A 16,316-nucleotide genomic window follows, 5' to 3' on the forward strand; every position below is an offset into this window, starting at 1 on the left:
GCATATTATTTAAATAAAAACATAAATCTCACATCCTAGAAACAAATCCTAAAGAATTTATGGACCCCAAGTTGAGAATTACTGATCTAGATCATTCTTTTGTTTGTTTACCTTCCAGAGTGTTAAATAAAAACGAGAGGTACCTCAACTGCAAGAGACAAACTATCAGGCTCTTGTGCGTAACAGGAAGGATGCAAGTGTGGCCTGAAGACACAGGACTGAGGCAGGCGGTGACTGGAGGATGGGGGTGCGGGGTCGGGATGGAGGCTGCGGTGAGCCTCCCAAGGCTCAGACTTTCCTTGCTGCCTTAGGTCAGGATTGTAACAGGAGAGCTGACGTATTTTAAAGTATGAAAGAAGACAACTAAAATTGTCAATACTTTGTAAACATAATCACTTATGCTTAAATAGGAGGGTTTTAAGGGGGCTTCCCAGGTGGTGCTAGTGGTAAAGAACTCTCCTGCCAATACAGGAGATGCAGGTTCAATCCCTGGGTCAGGACGATCCCCTGGAGGGCATGGCAACCTACCCCAGTATTCTTGCCTGGAGAACCCCATGGACAGAGCAGCCTGGCAGGCTACAGTCCGTGGGCTCACAAAGAGTCACACACACCTGAAGTGACTGATCACAAAGCCTGAAGTGACTGATCACAAAGCACAGTGAACTAAGATCCCACATGTGACTTAGCGTGGCACGTAGGGTTTTAAAGGGCAATGATTTCCCACTAAACAAAAGGCATAAAAAATTGACAAACATATATATATAAAGACACAAGGACTGAAATGAAGGGGCTATCAAGAATTCAAATAACCTATTCAAGTAACCCTCAAAATGTATTACAACATACACACACATACACACCTGTCACAATGGGGAATTCCGAATAAGCTCTGTGGACGGGATCAGTGCGCCGAGCCCCATGGCTCACCTTGGCTCTACACCACGCAGGCAGACACACATGCTATAATCTAACACTGGAGTCCAGGTCAGCTCTGTGCAGGTCTTTAGTTGCGACACTGTACTACAGTTATGCAAGATGTGACCCTCGGGGAAAACTGGGTGCAAGATACGTGGGACCTCCTTGAACATTTTTCTGCAAATTCTTGTGAATCTCTAATGATCACAAAAGTTATGTATTGTAGATCTCACAGCCTGGTCTTGTCCTGTTTGAACATGCCCTTCAAAACCTCTCCACCACCAATCAGATACATGACACTTTTTCTTTAAAAAGAACTCTTCCAAATCCTAAAGAAAAGCGATTCTTTAAAAAAAAAAAAAAGAGTTGAAGCTCAAGAAGAAACATAACAGACATGTGTACATCTCCAGCGAACAAAGGGCTCCCTCCCAGACCACTCGGTCTCCCAGAAAGCACCAGGGCAAAATGGGAATTCTCTGTCTGCTTTGTTTTCCGGGGCCACACAATCAAGTGAAGCAGGTGAAGCGGACTCGGGCAGCCAGCCTGGAGTGGTTCATTCAGGGCTGAAGACAGCTGACAGCTGGGGCCAGAACCACCCCGCCACCCCCTCCCCACATCTGCTGCTCCTCTGGCCTGTAGACAGCCTGAGCAACTGCCTCTCAATGTCACTCAAGGAACAGGCTCGACAGGCGGGACCAGCCTGAGGTTCTTCCTAAGGATCAGCGTCCACACCTTTTTGCTCCCGAGACGAGACCGATGGACTCAGAAACCAGGAAGGACCCTGCTCCCGACCAGGAACCCTCTCCCACAGCCCCTCCTGCCGGAGCTGCAAGCAGAAACACCAGCTGCCAATTCTCCCTCCTGCTCCCAAAGCTTGGCAAGAAGGGCAGAGAGGCAGGCCCCTGGAAGGGAAGGTCTGGGGCCATGTTCCCCAGGGCGCCGACTGCACCAGTTCCCCACCCACCATCGTATTTGCTCACAGGTCAGAGGTCACTCTGGAGAGAGGTCACTGCATGAACACATCACACGAGAAACATGACTGAGAGGCCAACACGGTAAACGGTTGGTTGGGTTTTTATCTGCTCTGAAGACTCGCCATCTGCTTTTCATTTCACCTGAACACATGGGTTTTGCATAATTATTATTAAAGGAGTCTTGAAAATGCATTTGTCCGGTGCTGCCTGATTTTTTCAGGCAAGGAAATATCTTTGTATGTGCTGTGCTGCGCTAAGTGGCTTGTCGTGTCTGACTCTGCAACCCCATGGACTGTAGCCCGCCAGTCTCCTTCGCCCATGGGACTTCCCAGGCAAGAATGCTGGAGTGGGTTGCCACGCCCTCCTCCAGGGGATCTTCCTGGCCCAGGGACTGAACCCATGTCTCTGGCATCTCCTGCACTGGCAGGAGGGTTCCTAACCATTAGCACCACCTGGGAAGGCCCTACCTTTCGCATGCAACTCACCTCAAGTGTCTGGTACACACACAGGTCCGTGTTTTAGAGCCATGCTCAGAGAGATGCTGGTGAGGAGATGCACAAGGGCACCAACGATGACGACTGCAGGGGGGTTTACTGTACCTTTTACTTTCCTGTATTTTACACTTTAAAACCAACCAACCACCCAACAACAACCGTTCGTTGCAGAGAAACAGTGTGCAGTGTGCACTGCAAGGATGAAGAGGATGCCCACAGAGCAGGCGAGTTCACTACAGCGCTCCTGGAGGTGGCAGCCAGGCAGCGGGGGCTGGAGCCAGAGAAGAGCCTCTGCTCTCAGGGGGGTTGGCAGATGCCACACAGAACTTCCAGAGATGATGCTTAAAACGGTACCCAGAGTCTGCCCATAACCAAGGCAGGAGGGCACTGGTAAATGTCAGAGGCTGGAGATGCACCACCAGGCAGCGTGAGCAGCCTGGCGGGAAGGGGCCCCGCTGGTCCGTTCAGGGAGCACCTCATCAGTAACCGGCTGCGCCATTTCCATCACGGGAAGTCGGCATCTGCAGCGTTCACCACTCTGTGATCTTAACATTAGCATTTAACTGGAAAAGAATCCAGTGGGATCACTAGAACACAACAGAAATCACCTAGGAGGTTACAAGAATCCTCTGGCCAGCCAAACAATGGTACTTTTTTATTATTGAAAAAAAAATGACAGTGGGATTTCCTGGGCTGTTCAGAAGTTAAGACTCCGCACTGCAGTGCAGGGGTCATGGGTTCGATCCATGGTTGGGAAACTAAGATCCCAAGTGCTGCAAGGTGCAGCTAAAAGGATGAAAACATAGAGCGAGAAGACAGCAGTCACTGCATCAAATATCACACCTTCACATACTATATAAGGTCCTCCCAGCTGCCTGGTGGCCCAGAGATGACACTTTCTAAGTCTCACTCAAGCAATCCACATGCTGGCAATGAGCGACCCTAGAGACTGAGGGGAGAAGAAGGCAGAGGAGGAGACCTTCCAGGTGATCACCTGCACACCTGGGACCAGTTCAGCCATCTTCTCCCTCAATGGGTCCCACACTTGGGGAGATTACAGCTTGATTCAGACACCCCGAATGGTTTCTGGTTAGCTCACTCTAGAATCTCTATGATGTAAATTTCACTCATCATTTTCTCTCTCTCTCTGAACGTCGCTCAGTCGTGTTTGACTCTTTTGAGACCCCAGGGGCTGTAGACCACCAGGCTTCTCTGTCTGTGGAATTCTCCAGGCAAGAATACTGGAGTGGGTTGCTGTTCCCCTCTCCGTCCCAACCGCGGGGACGAACCCGGGCCTCCTGCATCTGCACTGCAGGCAGGCTTCGCCATCTGAGCCACCTGAGAAGCAAGTCAAAAGCAACCACGGGAGGATGAAGATTCCGATGGAAATTTAAAAGAAGGTGGATTTGGCTCATTATACTCCGTGGTTACTTCTTTAAATTGAATGTGGACTCATGCCTATGTGCACACGATCACACATGGGTACATACACACTTACCTTTCATTGGAGTTCACTTCTCCTCATTCCCATCCAAAGCTACACAGTAAAATCCTCATGTGGCCATTTTGAGAACTATTTTTTGCTACTAAATTTTGCCAACAATCTGCTCAGCATTCTAGCAGATGTTTCTGTTTGCAAACCTCTGGGAACTTGGCTGGATCTGTTTTCTTTCCCCCATGTCAAAAATAAAAGAAATGGCCCAAATGTGGCCCAATACCCCAGAGAACCTCTTCCCCACCCGCCCCCTCAACCTCCCTACTCATATGACCTCCGTGATGACTTCTCAAATCTTTTCCATTAGAGAAGATGTTTCCAATTATGGTCCATTATGCTGCCAAGGATGACATCATTTCGATGTGCCTCTTTTTTTTTTCTTCCCTTAAGAAAACGCTACTGATTCTTAGTTACTCGGGGCCCATCTGCAACAACTTAAGCCAGCTTGTCTGCTGAGCCTTCTGAACCCACAGCGTCACACGAGGGTAATTTGCTCAAGATCGATTCTCCAAACAGAACAACTCCTCTTCAACAGGGGGAGGCTGAAGGGGGACGGGAGGGATCCTTGTTTTTTATCTAAGGATTTCTCTGAAAACATCTGTGGCCCAACCTTACCTCGGTAACATCCATAACTTTGATGGCTGCCAGCTGACCTGTTTTAACATGTCGACCCTGAAAAACAGAAATGAAAGAAACATAATTGGCACAAATGCTCTGCACCATGATGAGAACAGAACAGCTGAAGTTTCGACAAATCACCTCTTCTGAGCTTTTACCCCCAAAAGTGATGCTGACAGAGTCCCAGGCTCTCCCAACAGAACCATACGGTTCTATTGGTTTGTAAGACTTCATGAACCACACTGAAAAAACCAATCAAGCAGCATAACAAACAACTTTTGATAAAAAATCAATTCCCTCCTTCTTTCCTGGGTTTCATTTACATATCATTGCCTTTCAATCAGAACATCTTAAACCTTTTCTTCCAGGGTGATCAATCTTTTTTTCTCAACATTCCACATGAAGGAAATAACCCAAAAAAAAAAAAAGTCTGGATATCATACTGCCATCTGGGAAGCCCAAATATTATATTATTTACCATCAAAAATGGATAACAGTCATCTTCTGCTGACGCACCCCCAATAGCACTTGATTTTCCAAGAGTTCACTGAGAGTCTTCCCGGACACTTTCCTGTGGGCCCAACGCAGGGAGGCTGCAGCATGGTTACTCAGAACAAGGTTGGGGGGCAGGAGTGCATGCAGAGATGGGGTGCAGAGAGAGCACTGCCTTACAGCTGTGTCACAATTCCCGGCCCAGGACAGAAACATCTGTTACTCATGTGTATCACGAGCATCTCAGACAAGCTGGGCACTGCTCTCCCATCCCCTCTGCCGCAGGAGCTTCCTCGCCATTGGTTCTCCCCCGCGTCCCTCTCTGCACTGCCCTGCGGGCATCTCCGGGGCCAGCAACAATGCGCTGCCCTGACACCATGAGCACCCTCTCCTCAAGGGCTCTGCAGAAAACGATCCTTGCAGCAAACGTGAAGCAGAAGGCACGTCCCCAGACTTTCCAAGAGGCTGCCTCACTGTGGCCTCGTGATGGAAAGAGTTATGAACTTTAGAACTTGAAACCCGATAGGGGAAGCTCTCCATTTATTCTGGAAAGCTTGGGCAGGGACTCAAATTCCAACTTGGACAAAACAACTCCATGAAAATGACACTGAATTACCGAGGAGTCTCAGCTCCCTGCGGTCACAGCAGTCCCTCTCTGAGCAGGGCTGCGGACAGCCTGGATGCAGGAAAGCCAGACACACAGAGCCCACAGGCCCGGAGCATCCTGCCAACGTCCCCCACCTGCAGACCGCGCACATCACCCCTACCTGGGCCACTGTCAGACGTCTGTAGGAGCCCCACCTCTGCGGTGGCACGGGGCAGGGAGGGAAGAACACTCCTCGTGGGCCAGTCCCAGGAGCCCTGCGTCCAGCCTTGTCCCCCAGTCCCACTGCCAGTCCCCGAGTGCCCTCTGAGTCACCAGCCTCACGCTCCCATCACATCCTCCCGCGTCCAGCACAGCACCAGGGACGGGCTGCCACAGCTGTTTGTGGTAGCCGCTGTCGTGTCTGACTCTTTGCGACCCCATGGACTGTAGCCCGCCAGGCTCCTCCGTCCATGGGGTTTCCCAGGCAAGAACACTGGACTGGGTTTGTCATTTACTTCTCCAGGGATCCTCCCGACCCAGGGACTGAACCTGGGTCTCCTGCATTGCAGGCAGATTCTTGACCATCTGAGCCACCAGGGGAACACAGCCGGGTGACCCACAATCCCAGCCCCACACTGCACATGACATGACCTAAGGGGCTGTCCCCCGCTTGGAGGTAGGACCCTGACAGCGTGTCAGGGAACTGGGCGTAGTGGCCATGGTTGACTACCTGTCCATACACCATTCTGCGTCTGCTGACGTATCCGCCTTTGACTCTCACCCGAGGGTTCTGGGCTTTGGAAGCTCAGCCCCTCCGGAGCATGGGGCCCGCAGCTGTGACACGCAGACACGCTGGGCCAATGACCCTCTCTGGCTGCAGGACAGGGCGCCCAGCATGGAAACCACGGCCATACCCACACAAACGGCCTCCTCTGTCAGCAGGGACAGCGCTGCCCGTGTCATGGGGGTGTCACGGGAAAAGACGATGGAGGGGCAAAAGCAGCACTCAGCAAGGGTCAAGGGCAGCCCTGGTGATCAAGTGCAGCTGGACCCTGTCCCCCACCACCAGTGACAGAAGACGAATTTACCAGCAGAGACTCAGCAGCCAGGTGACCATGACCGTGGCCACACAATCCTGAAGCCAAGCTATAATTTCCGAGAATCCAAGAAGAAAGAGGAGAACTTAAGAGGACAGGTAACTCTCCAGGCCTTCCCACGTGAGGCACGCCAAGATCAGCTCCTCCTCACCAGGGTGGCCCCCCAAACTGGACACACAAGCCCGTTGCTCCTCCTGCAATGGTGTGCTCAGGTGGTCAGCCGTGTCCGACTCTGTGTGACCCCATGGACTGTAGTCCACCAGGCTCCTCTGTCCAGGGGATTCTCCAGACAAGAACACTGGAGTGGGTCTCCATTCCCTCCCTTCTCCAGGGATCTTCCTGACCCGGGGATCAAACTCGGGTCTCCAGCCCTGTAGGTCAATTCTTCACCCACTGAGCCATCAGGCAACACCTTCCTGCAGTGGAGTTGCTTCCACATAACCGGGAATGCAGAAGCCAAAAATAAAAGCTGGCTTTCAATTCCTGGCGTCTTCTCTCCCATGAGAAATCAGGAAAAGTCAATGAAAGAACACCCCAGAACACTCTCTGGAATGTGAAGGAGAGTGTGAGCAAAGTTCAAACCCCTCACCCATAGACTTAGGAAACTACAATGTGTTCTTGTTGGGAAGTTCCTTCTTTTATCTCACAAATTTTCTTTCAATAAATATTGGAGATCAGAATGCTTTTGCTTTCTGTTGAGTTTAATTTGAGACAACTTTACAGATTAACTGCCTGAAACTGACCTTCTGTTTGCTTAAGAGCAAAGCCCATCATCGGGCTTCCCTGGTGCTCAGACGGTAAAGAATCTTCCTGCAATGCAGGAGACCTGGGTTCAATCCCTGGGTTGGGAAGATCCCCTGGAGGAGGAACTGGCAACCCACTCCAGTATTCTTGCCTAGAGAATTCCATGGACAGAAGAGCCTGGCAGGCTACAGGCTGACAAAAGAATCGGACACAACTGAGCATGAAAAGCCCATCAACACCAACCTAAGCAAGCAGAGGGCGGCAGCCTGCTCTTAACAAGTGGCCAGGATGTGAGCTGCAGACTGAGGGGGTAGCCCACTACCCCTGTGCAGGGAGCGGGGGCAGGGTACCGAGAGGGCTGCAAAACAGTCCACAAGAAGGAGCATTACATAGTGACAGAAAGAAGAGAAAGACACCGCAGTCTGTAGCAGAAACTTAGCAAACAGGACAGGGTGAAGCCAAGTGCTCCGGGTCACCCTGGGTGACACGAAGTACCTTTAAAGGCGGAATCAGATGGGACACACTGTGGGGCCAGTGGTGGAGACCCTGTGCAGACCGCGAGGACTGCCTGGTGAGCCTGAAGATTTCAGGGGGCAGGAGGGGTCCCCTTGAGATATGAGCTGCAGACCATCCTCACCAAATCCCAGAAAAGAACACATGGGCAAGCGTCACCAGGCCAAGCGAGAGGAGAGAACCCAAAGATTCAGACCCAAACACAAGAATTCTCTCAGAGAGGTGCAGGAATCCATGACTAGTGATTCTTACGCATTCTGAATTTTGAAAATCGCTTCTCCATACTTGCATGAAAAAGCCCAAATTCAAGTTCTCATATCCTTTCTGGTATTTATTACCATAAAGATACACACTCATTATCTTAGTTGGGGTCTTGATATGGGAAGGTCAGATTAATAACAAACGAGCTCTAACAAATGTCGATTATGTTTATCACTGAAACAGAACTATGTTCTGAGAGGTCCAGAAGCTCAAAGGACAGGCAAGCCTAGTTCATCAAAACGGTTGGTGAACAGATGAGATGACAAAGTCAACCCACAATGCAAACAAGAGACCATCCAGGGGATCAGCCTGGTGTATCAGTTCTCTACCCTGATGTCTCACTCCTAAGAATTCCAGCTGCGAAAGGGAGATGGACCCGGCAGAGCACAGAGAATTTCAGAGCACAGTGAAAACCCTCTGCATGATACTATAATGACAGATTCATGTCACCACATAGATATGTGGTGATACAATCCACCTCAGGGAGGATACAATCCAAACTCAGATTGTACAACAGCGGGAGTAACCCGTAGCATAAAGCGAGTGATTACGATATGTCAACAGAGGTTCATTAGTTTTAACAGCTATACACTGGCGGGAGGGGAGTGCCAATAATGGGGAAGGGATATGTATGTGTGAAAACAGGTATACCCGTACCGTCCTCTCAATTTTGCTGTGAAACTAAAACTGCTCTAAAAAAAAAAAAAGTCTTTAAAAAAACATTTTAATTCTAAGGATAATTCCCCCTCACAAGCCCTTACTTTAAAGGGCAAACATGAAACCTAGCTGACCACGTGATGGACGGCAAAAGCTCAGCACCCAGCGATGCACTGACCACTTTCTAAGGCTCCATGTCCATCCACGCCCAAGCCAAGACCAGCCTGGTTGGTTCTGCACTGGAAACCCCCAAACCACACCCCACTTATGAGTGCTCTTTTCCAGGAAGTATCTGCAAAAAAAAACAGCAACAGAGGAAGAGGGCATATTACCCAAACAGCATTCCCAAGCCACCTGAGGTAAGGCAGCAGGTAATTAACTTGGGAGAGAGTCAGCTCAGGGCCCTTTGGGAAGGCGCTCAGACGCCTGAACACCTCCTGACACCAGGGCAGGCAAGGGTGACAAGACCCACTGCACACACCTTCTCATCACAGTCCTCCAGAGCCCAGATCCAGTGAGGCAGGCACTGCGACCGTGTAACTGCCATGTACTGTAATCAAGATCTGTCCACCTACTTCTCCCTCTGTTCCATGCTCAGGGCTGTAGATGAGCAGGAAGACTGAGAAAACATAGGGAAATATAAGTGTCATGCGGCCAAGAATTGTGATTTGATAAGAAAACCAAGCTTCTATTCCTTGAAAATTAAAAGACCTCCATAGAGAATTCTAAATTCTATAGGAATCCTAAAGGAAATCAACTCTGAATACTCACTGGAAGGACCGAGACTGATGCTGAAGCTCCAATACTCTGACCACCTGATGCAAACAGCTGACTCACTGGAAAAAAACCCTGATGCTGGGAAAGGTTGAGGGCAGGAGGAGAAGGGGCTGACAGAGGATGAGATGGTTAGATAGCAGCACCGACTCGAAGGACATGAATCTGAGCAAGCTCCGGGAGAAAGTGGAGGACTGAGGAGCCTGGCCTGCTGCGGTCCATGCGGTTGCAAAGAGTCAGACATGACTTAGCGACTGAACAACTTAGGTTGGAGGTGCCGCAAGGAGAACAGTGCTCTCTTTAAAGAAATTTATGCCTCAGTAGCAGAGAATGTGCAGACATCTGACTCCTACAAAAAGTAAAACAGCCAAAACCGACAGCACAGTGACACCCAGCGCCCACCCGCAATGAATGAGAGGGCAATGAATGAGAGGCTCATTGCACCGCCGAGCTGGCAGGTAGGGAAATAATTTATGCACCACATCTTTTTTTTTAAGAGACTGATCTGGATGGAAATCTTCCTAAAGCCTGAAATCTTGAGTACATTAAAGATGCTTTTCTTAATGGTTCAGGGAAATCATTATGAACATCAATTACTATCCTGTCCTTGCAATTAAGTGACAGCCACAGGGAATATTACGTCAGGCAGGAATACTTCAGCAAAGAAAAGGCCCAGTCATCTGGGCTCTGCAGGCCTGCTTGGTCACTTTCAGATGAGTTTTAGAACAGACATGGGGTGGGGGCTGGCCAGACAGCAAGCTAAGTTCCAGTTACGTGAGCTATCACTGGAGCAAACACCTCCTTCAGTTGCCAAGTGGAGACAGGCTGGGTGTGCATGGAGTGAAAGGGCCGGAGGGAGGAGACAAGTGTCCTGGGAGGTGAGGAGCGATGTGTGTGTGTGCACACACATGTGTACAATGTGTGTGTGCATGTGTGTCTGTGTGCGCGCGTGCATGCGTGTGTGAGTCTGCACCTATGTGCCTGCGTGTCTGTGTCCGGGCAGTGGGTCAGGTGGGAAGAGAGGGCAGCTGCTCTATAAAAATGTCCAGTGCCTGGGACCTCCCCGGCGGCACAGTGGCTAAGATGCCATGCTCCTGACACAGAGGGCTGGGCTCCATCCCCGGTTAGGGAACAAGATTCCACATGCCAGTGCACAGCTAAGAGTTCACATGCTGACCTGCTCAGTCACGTCCAACTCTGCGACCCACGGACTGCAGCCCCGCCAGGCTCTGTCCATGCAACTTTCCTGCAAGAATCCTGCAGTGTGTTTTGCCATTCCTTCTCCAGGGGATCTTCCCGACCCAGGGATCGAAGGCTCATCTGCTGCATCGGAAGGCAGATTCTTCACCACTGAGCCACCTGGGAAGTCCCAACACTTACTACACACTTGGGCTGAGCTGCCTTTTCCTCAGCTCGCCAGAAATAAATACCCAACTGACTTCAGACTGAACAACTTTAAAATAACAAAGGATTTAACAGCACAGGATAAACACACACACAAAACTCCAAAGCCTTTACAAGGGGCCAATCTCTGTATGAAGTTACCTTCTACCTCAGTCACTAACAGACAAGGCACCATATTCCACAGGTGAGCAGTCAGAACTCTGGAAACACTACACCTAACATCCATCACAGGACTCGGACAGGATAAATTCAAATACCGTCCTCCTGAAGGTGACGTGATTCTCCAGTGGATAAAAGAAAAGACAGCAAAGGAGACACGCACGACCCATAAAACACGTACTCCCTTACTGACAGGCTCTCATGGGAACAGCTGCATATAAAATATATTATTTACCTATTTGCTGATTGTCTGAAGCTACTAGAAATAATAAGTTTCTCTTTCTCTACTTTTCTATACTATCAATATTTTTATGATTAAAATGTCCGTTAATATTTTTAAAGAAGAAAAGAAAAAACTATTTTTTCATTAGTTGCTTTATTTCACATATGAAGATGTTTGTTGCTGTTCAGTTGTTAAGTCATGTCTGACTCTTTGTGACCCCATCGACTGCAGCATGCCAGGCTTCCCTGTTCTTCACTATCTCCCAGAGTTTTCTCAAACTCATGTCGTCCATTGATTCAGTGATGCCATCCAACAATCTTATCCTCTGTCGTCCCCTTCTCCTCTTTCCTTCAATCTTTCCCAGCATCAGGGTCTCTTCCAATGAGTCAGCTCTTCACATCAGGTGGCCAAAGTACTGGAGCTTCAGCATCAGTCCTCCCAGTGAATATTCAGGGTTGATTTCCTTTAGGATTGACTGATTTGATCTCCCTGCAGTCCAGGGGACTCTCCAGAGTCCTTGGGCACTAAGCTTTCTTCATGGTCCAACTTTCACATCTATACGTGACTACTGGAAAAACCATAACTTTGACTAGATGGACCTTTGTCAGCAAAATGATGTCAAATGAACAGCACTTGATATATATGTATACCAAATATATACATCTAATCAGATACTGATAAGTTTTCTTATTTCAAGTCATGTGCTTTTACTTCAATTGCTGCAAGAGTAATGATCAATGTTTATCTATAATTCTTGGTGTGAACAGCTCTCTCTTCAGCCTTTCCTTGGCCAAAATGTAGGGTAACCCATAGTCCCCTATTTCAAATTAGGGAATATCGTCTCTTTTTTTGGTGAAGAACCCACTGCCAATGCAGGATATATAAGAGACGAGGGGTCAATCTCTGGATCAGGAAGATCCCCTGGAGGAGGAAATGGCAACCCACTGCAGTATTCTTGCCTGGAGAATCCCATGGACAGAGGAGCCTGGTGGGCTACAGTCCACGGGGTCGCAGAGAGTCACACACGACTGAGCGACTTAGCATGCACGCACTGCTCAGCACAGCAGCTGACCGCTCAGAACAAAAGCGGAGATGGGATTCTGTGTCCTCTCCTTCCTTCTCCCACCACGACCCCCAGCCCTTCAAGATGTTTTCCTACATTCCTCCCCTGTGACTTCACAATACACTCAATGTTTCGAATTATACCCACAGACTAATTTCAATATTGAAATAATACTTTTAGAAAGCACTCAAACTGAGCTCATGTCATTGGCTTAGAGTAAAAGGTTAGAAGTTTCAGACACAAGTCAAAAGGCAAGAGGTTAAGTGATGCAAGGGACTCTGTTCCATTCTGGGCTCCTGGCTCTGCCCACGGACCTTCCCAGTCATCACCAACCCAACCTTCAATTAAGGTTTTCAAATTGTTCCTTGCTTTTTCTCAGCCCTTCAAGACGCTGACTCCAAAATAACACAGCCCTTGAGCCTGGATGTATTTCCAGTATTTATATAAAATCAGCTTTGTGTCTTACTGAATGACTTCTAAATACAAGAATAACCTGGTTTCTGAACCCGAACCACTTCCGCTGCTGTGTCTATGGCCCTGCCATGTGGTCTCTAGGGGCACTGTTTGTTTTCCTTCTGGTTTTCCAAGTCTGCATACAACTCAACTCGCCTGTGCTAAAAATTCACAAGATTATTCATAACTCCACTCTTCCTAAAAAAGAGATAACAGGTTTGTTCTACATACAAATCTCCTACCTTGCCTCTGCTGAATATGCATTAGATACTTGATTCATTATCCAGAATTCCCCCATTCCTCCTTTAAAAGGAGGTAAAAGAGAAAACCCACCTTTAGAAAGTTTCCCTTTGAGGTTCCACTTGACAGGATCCCTCACCAGAAATGACACATCCATGCCATCAACTCAAGCACCACTGCTTCCTCCCCAGGACAGAGCTCCATCCCACCTGCCCTTTCGTCGACCCATTGAGGAGACAAACCTGTGAAAGGACTTGCTAATCCATGGCAGTTCCTCTCTTCAGCCTACAGCCACAAGCATCCAAAATTAACCCGTGGAACTGAACTGAAACTCTCCACGCCACAAATACACCACATTTTGCTTCCCTAAGATAAGCCAGTCCCTTGGACTGCAAGGATATCAAACGGGTCAATCCTGAAGGAAATCAACCCTGAATAATCACTGGAAAGACTGATGCTGAAGCTGAAGCTCCAATATTTTGGCCACCAGATGTGAAGAGCCAACTCATTGGAAAAGACCCTGATGCTGGGAAAGATTGAAGGCAGGAGGAGAAGGGGGCAGAAGAGGATGGGATGGGTAGACTGCATCACCGAATCAAGGGACAGTAATGTGAGTAAACTCTGGGAGAGAGTAGAGGACAGGGGAGTCTGGCACCCAGCAGTCCATGGTTTCGCAGAGAGTCGGACACAGCTCAGCAACTGAACAGGATAAACCCACGACCTTCAGCGCAGAAGGAAATTTTGATCACCTGAGTCAACTGTTCACTCAGCTACTGGGCTGATGACCCTGAATGAGCCCCTTAACTTCCAAGAAGCACAGCCATCTCACCATGAGATGTCGACGGCTCTGAGCGGCTCCCCGGGCCGGTACTGTGGTTCACCAGTCTGGTCTACCCACCAGAGGTGCCCCATGGATGAAGCAGTGAGGCTCTGCCCTCATTCTAAGAGGGGACACAGCCATACATGAGAAAATGCACTGATGGTTTACCCAAAAAAGGTTCTAGAGAGAAATCCAGCCAAGTGAGGAGAGGGTGTGCCGGGGGTGGGGTGCCTGCTATTTTATCCTGGGTGGCCAGGGAGGCCTCCCCGGCACCCTGTCATTTGGGCAGAGCTGGGGCAGGAGTGATCAACAACCTGCCCTGCAGGATCTTGGGACCCATAAGTAACTTACATGGAGAAACCACCGCGCAGGCGCGCGGGCTAGCTGCCAGCCCCTCCTCGGCCAGAGCAACATCCTCAGCGGCTTGCAGGTGACGGGAAGGTCCTAGGCGGCTTCCACAGCTGTGACACGCTCTATGCCCTCTTGGCAACAGCTCCAAGGACATCCCACTGCAGGGTGTCTGTAAAACAGGCCTGCCCAGCACACAGGAGGGCAGGAGCCTCTCTGGGCACGGCAAGCCAGACCCAGCACTGCCCACTGCCTCCTGCAAAGCTGAGCGTGAGTTAGGAGGTGGTGAGAGGCAGGACCACAGGCTACAGCCAAAAGCAGCCGCAAGATTTCCCCACTGACCACCTGCCTACACCGCTTCTCTTCGGCAAAACTCGGCGGCAGGGTTAAGGTCTGGGGCCTCCGCGGGCAGAGCCTGGCTGTGATCTCTCATCCCAGCACTGAAACCAAAGTCTCCTTTCTTTCTCTAAAGACAACAGTCGAGGAGAAAAGATGTTTCTGACTAAAAAATAAATCCCTAAATTTATGGTCCACATCGTTGCATACTAATACTTTATTAGCCACATACCAAGTATTCAAGATGGCTGTGCACCAAAGAATTGATGTTTTCTAACTGCGGTGCTGGAAAAAATTCTTGAGAGTCCCTTGGACAGCAAACTATTCAGTGCTACAGAAAATCAATCCTGAATATTCACTGAAAGGACTGATGCTAAAGCTGAAGCTCCAGCACTGTGGCCAGCTGATTCGAAGAGCCAACTCACTGGAAAAGGCCCTGATGCTGGGCAAGGCTGAGGGCAGGAGGATAAGGGGGCGACAGAGGATGAGATGGTTGGACAGCCTCACTGACTCGATGGACATGAGTTTTGAGTAAACTCCGGGAGATGGTGAAGGACAGGGAGGCCTGGCGTGCTTCAGTCCATGGGTTACAAAGAGTGAGAGCAACCGAGCAACTGAACAAACAGCCGCCAACGTGGCTACTTGAGCTGTATTTGCTCACTCGCTCAGTTGTGTCCGACTCTTTGTGACCCCCGGACTGCAGCACACCTGTTTTCCTGCCCTCCACCATCTCCCCGAGCTTGCTCAAACTCAAAATTCAATCACTGGATAGTGGCGAAAGCCAACGAACAGTTGTATTAGAAACAACGTGTGTGCTGTCTCATGGTTCCACTTCTACCATTTCAGATTATCCGGGTATCTTAAGGCAAAGCTCTTCTGAGTTCTACAGCCAGAAACCACTCTCCAGACGCTCACATCAGGTTCTCCCTGATAATTCACTGCCTCAGCTAGACACCACTTTCCTTTAGTGGTTTTGGGGTGTGGGGGTGGGACGAAGTTGGAAATGGTTGCTTTTGTCTTTTTCAATAGAACATTCTAAAAATGAAGAGTCTGCACATTTCTAAAACCCAGACTTTTAGTTTCTCTTGAAAAACAGATTTGTTAAAGCTGGGCCCTGGGGCCCCGGGAGACAACGTGGAGAAGAGGCAGGCTGAGTGGAGGCGGCCCCCTGGGGTGGGCAGGGAAGCTCCATCTACCCACACAGCCCCACCACCCGGACCTTCACACCTGCACTCACTGGTCTGGACCCAGTGTCCTCAATTCAGAGGCTACAGCGGCAGACTGGAGGCTGACGACCAGTCACCGGGACAATGTCTGTTGTTGCCGCTGGGTGTCTTTTGCTTTGTTTGTAATTATACGTACTTGGGCCTCACCCACATCCGCTGGATCAAAATCTCTAAGGAGTGGGGCCTGGGCATCTGTACCTTGTGATCTCCCCTAAATAATTCAGAATAACCGTAAGCACGGCCTCATGAGGAGTCACGGCAGAAAGGGCCCAGCATGCTACGCTGCTTCAGTCGTATCCGACTCTTTGTGACCCCAGGGACGGCAGCCCACCAGACTGCTCTGTCCACGGAATTCTCCAGGCAAGAATATTGAAGAAGGTTGCCATGGCCTCCTCTGAGAGATCTTCCGAACTTTCTCAAACCT

General features: G+C 49.6%; 1 protein-coding gene across 50 annotated transcripts in view; it reads right to left on the bottom strand.

The window, feature by feature from the left end:
• MAP4K4 (mitogen-activated protein kinase kinase kinase kinase 4) overlaps nt 1-16,316 on the bottom strand; it is a 149,624-nt gene that overhangs the window by 72,306 nt on the left and 61,002 nt on the right. For all 50 annotated transcript variants that reach the window (XM_043918563.1, XM_043918557.1, XM_043918565.1 and 47 more), the window contains one exon: nt 4,494-4,550. In XM_043918563.1, coding sequence (XP_043774498.1) covers nt 4,494-4,550 — 57 coding nt within the window. The remainder of the gene's footprint in view (nt 1-4,493; nt 4,551-16,316) is intronic.

This window comes from Cervus elaphus, chromosome 11 (assembly GCF_910594005.1).
Source record: "Cervus elaphus chromosome 11, mCerEla1.1, whole genome shotgun sequence".
Taxonomy (NCBI): Eukaryota; Metazoa; Chordata; class Mammalia; order Artiodactyla; family Cervidae; genus Cervus; species Cervus elaphus.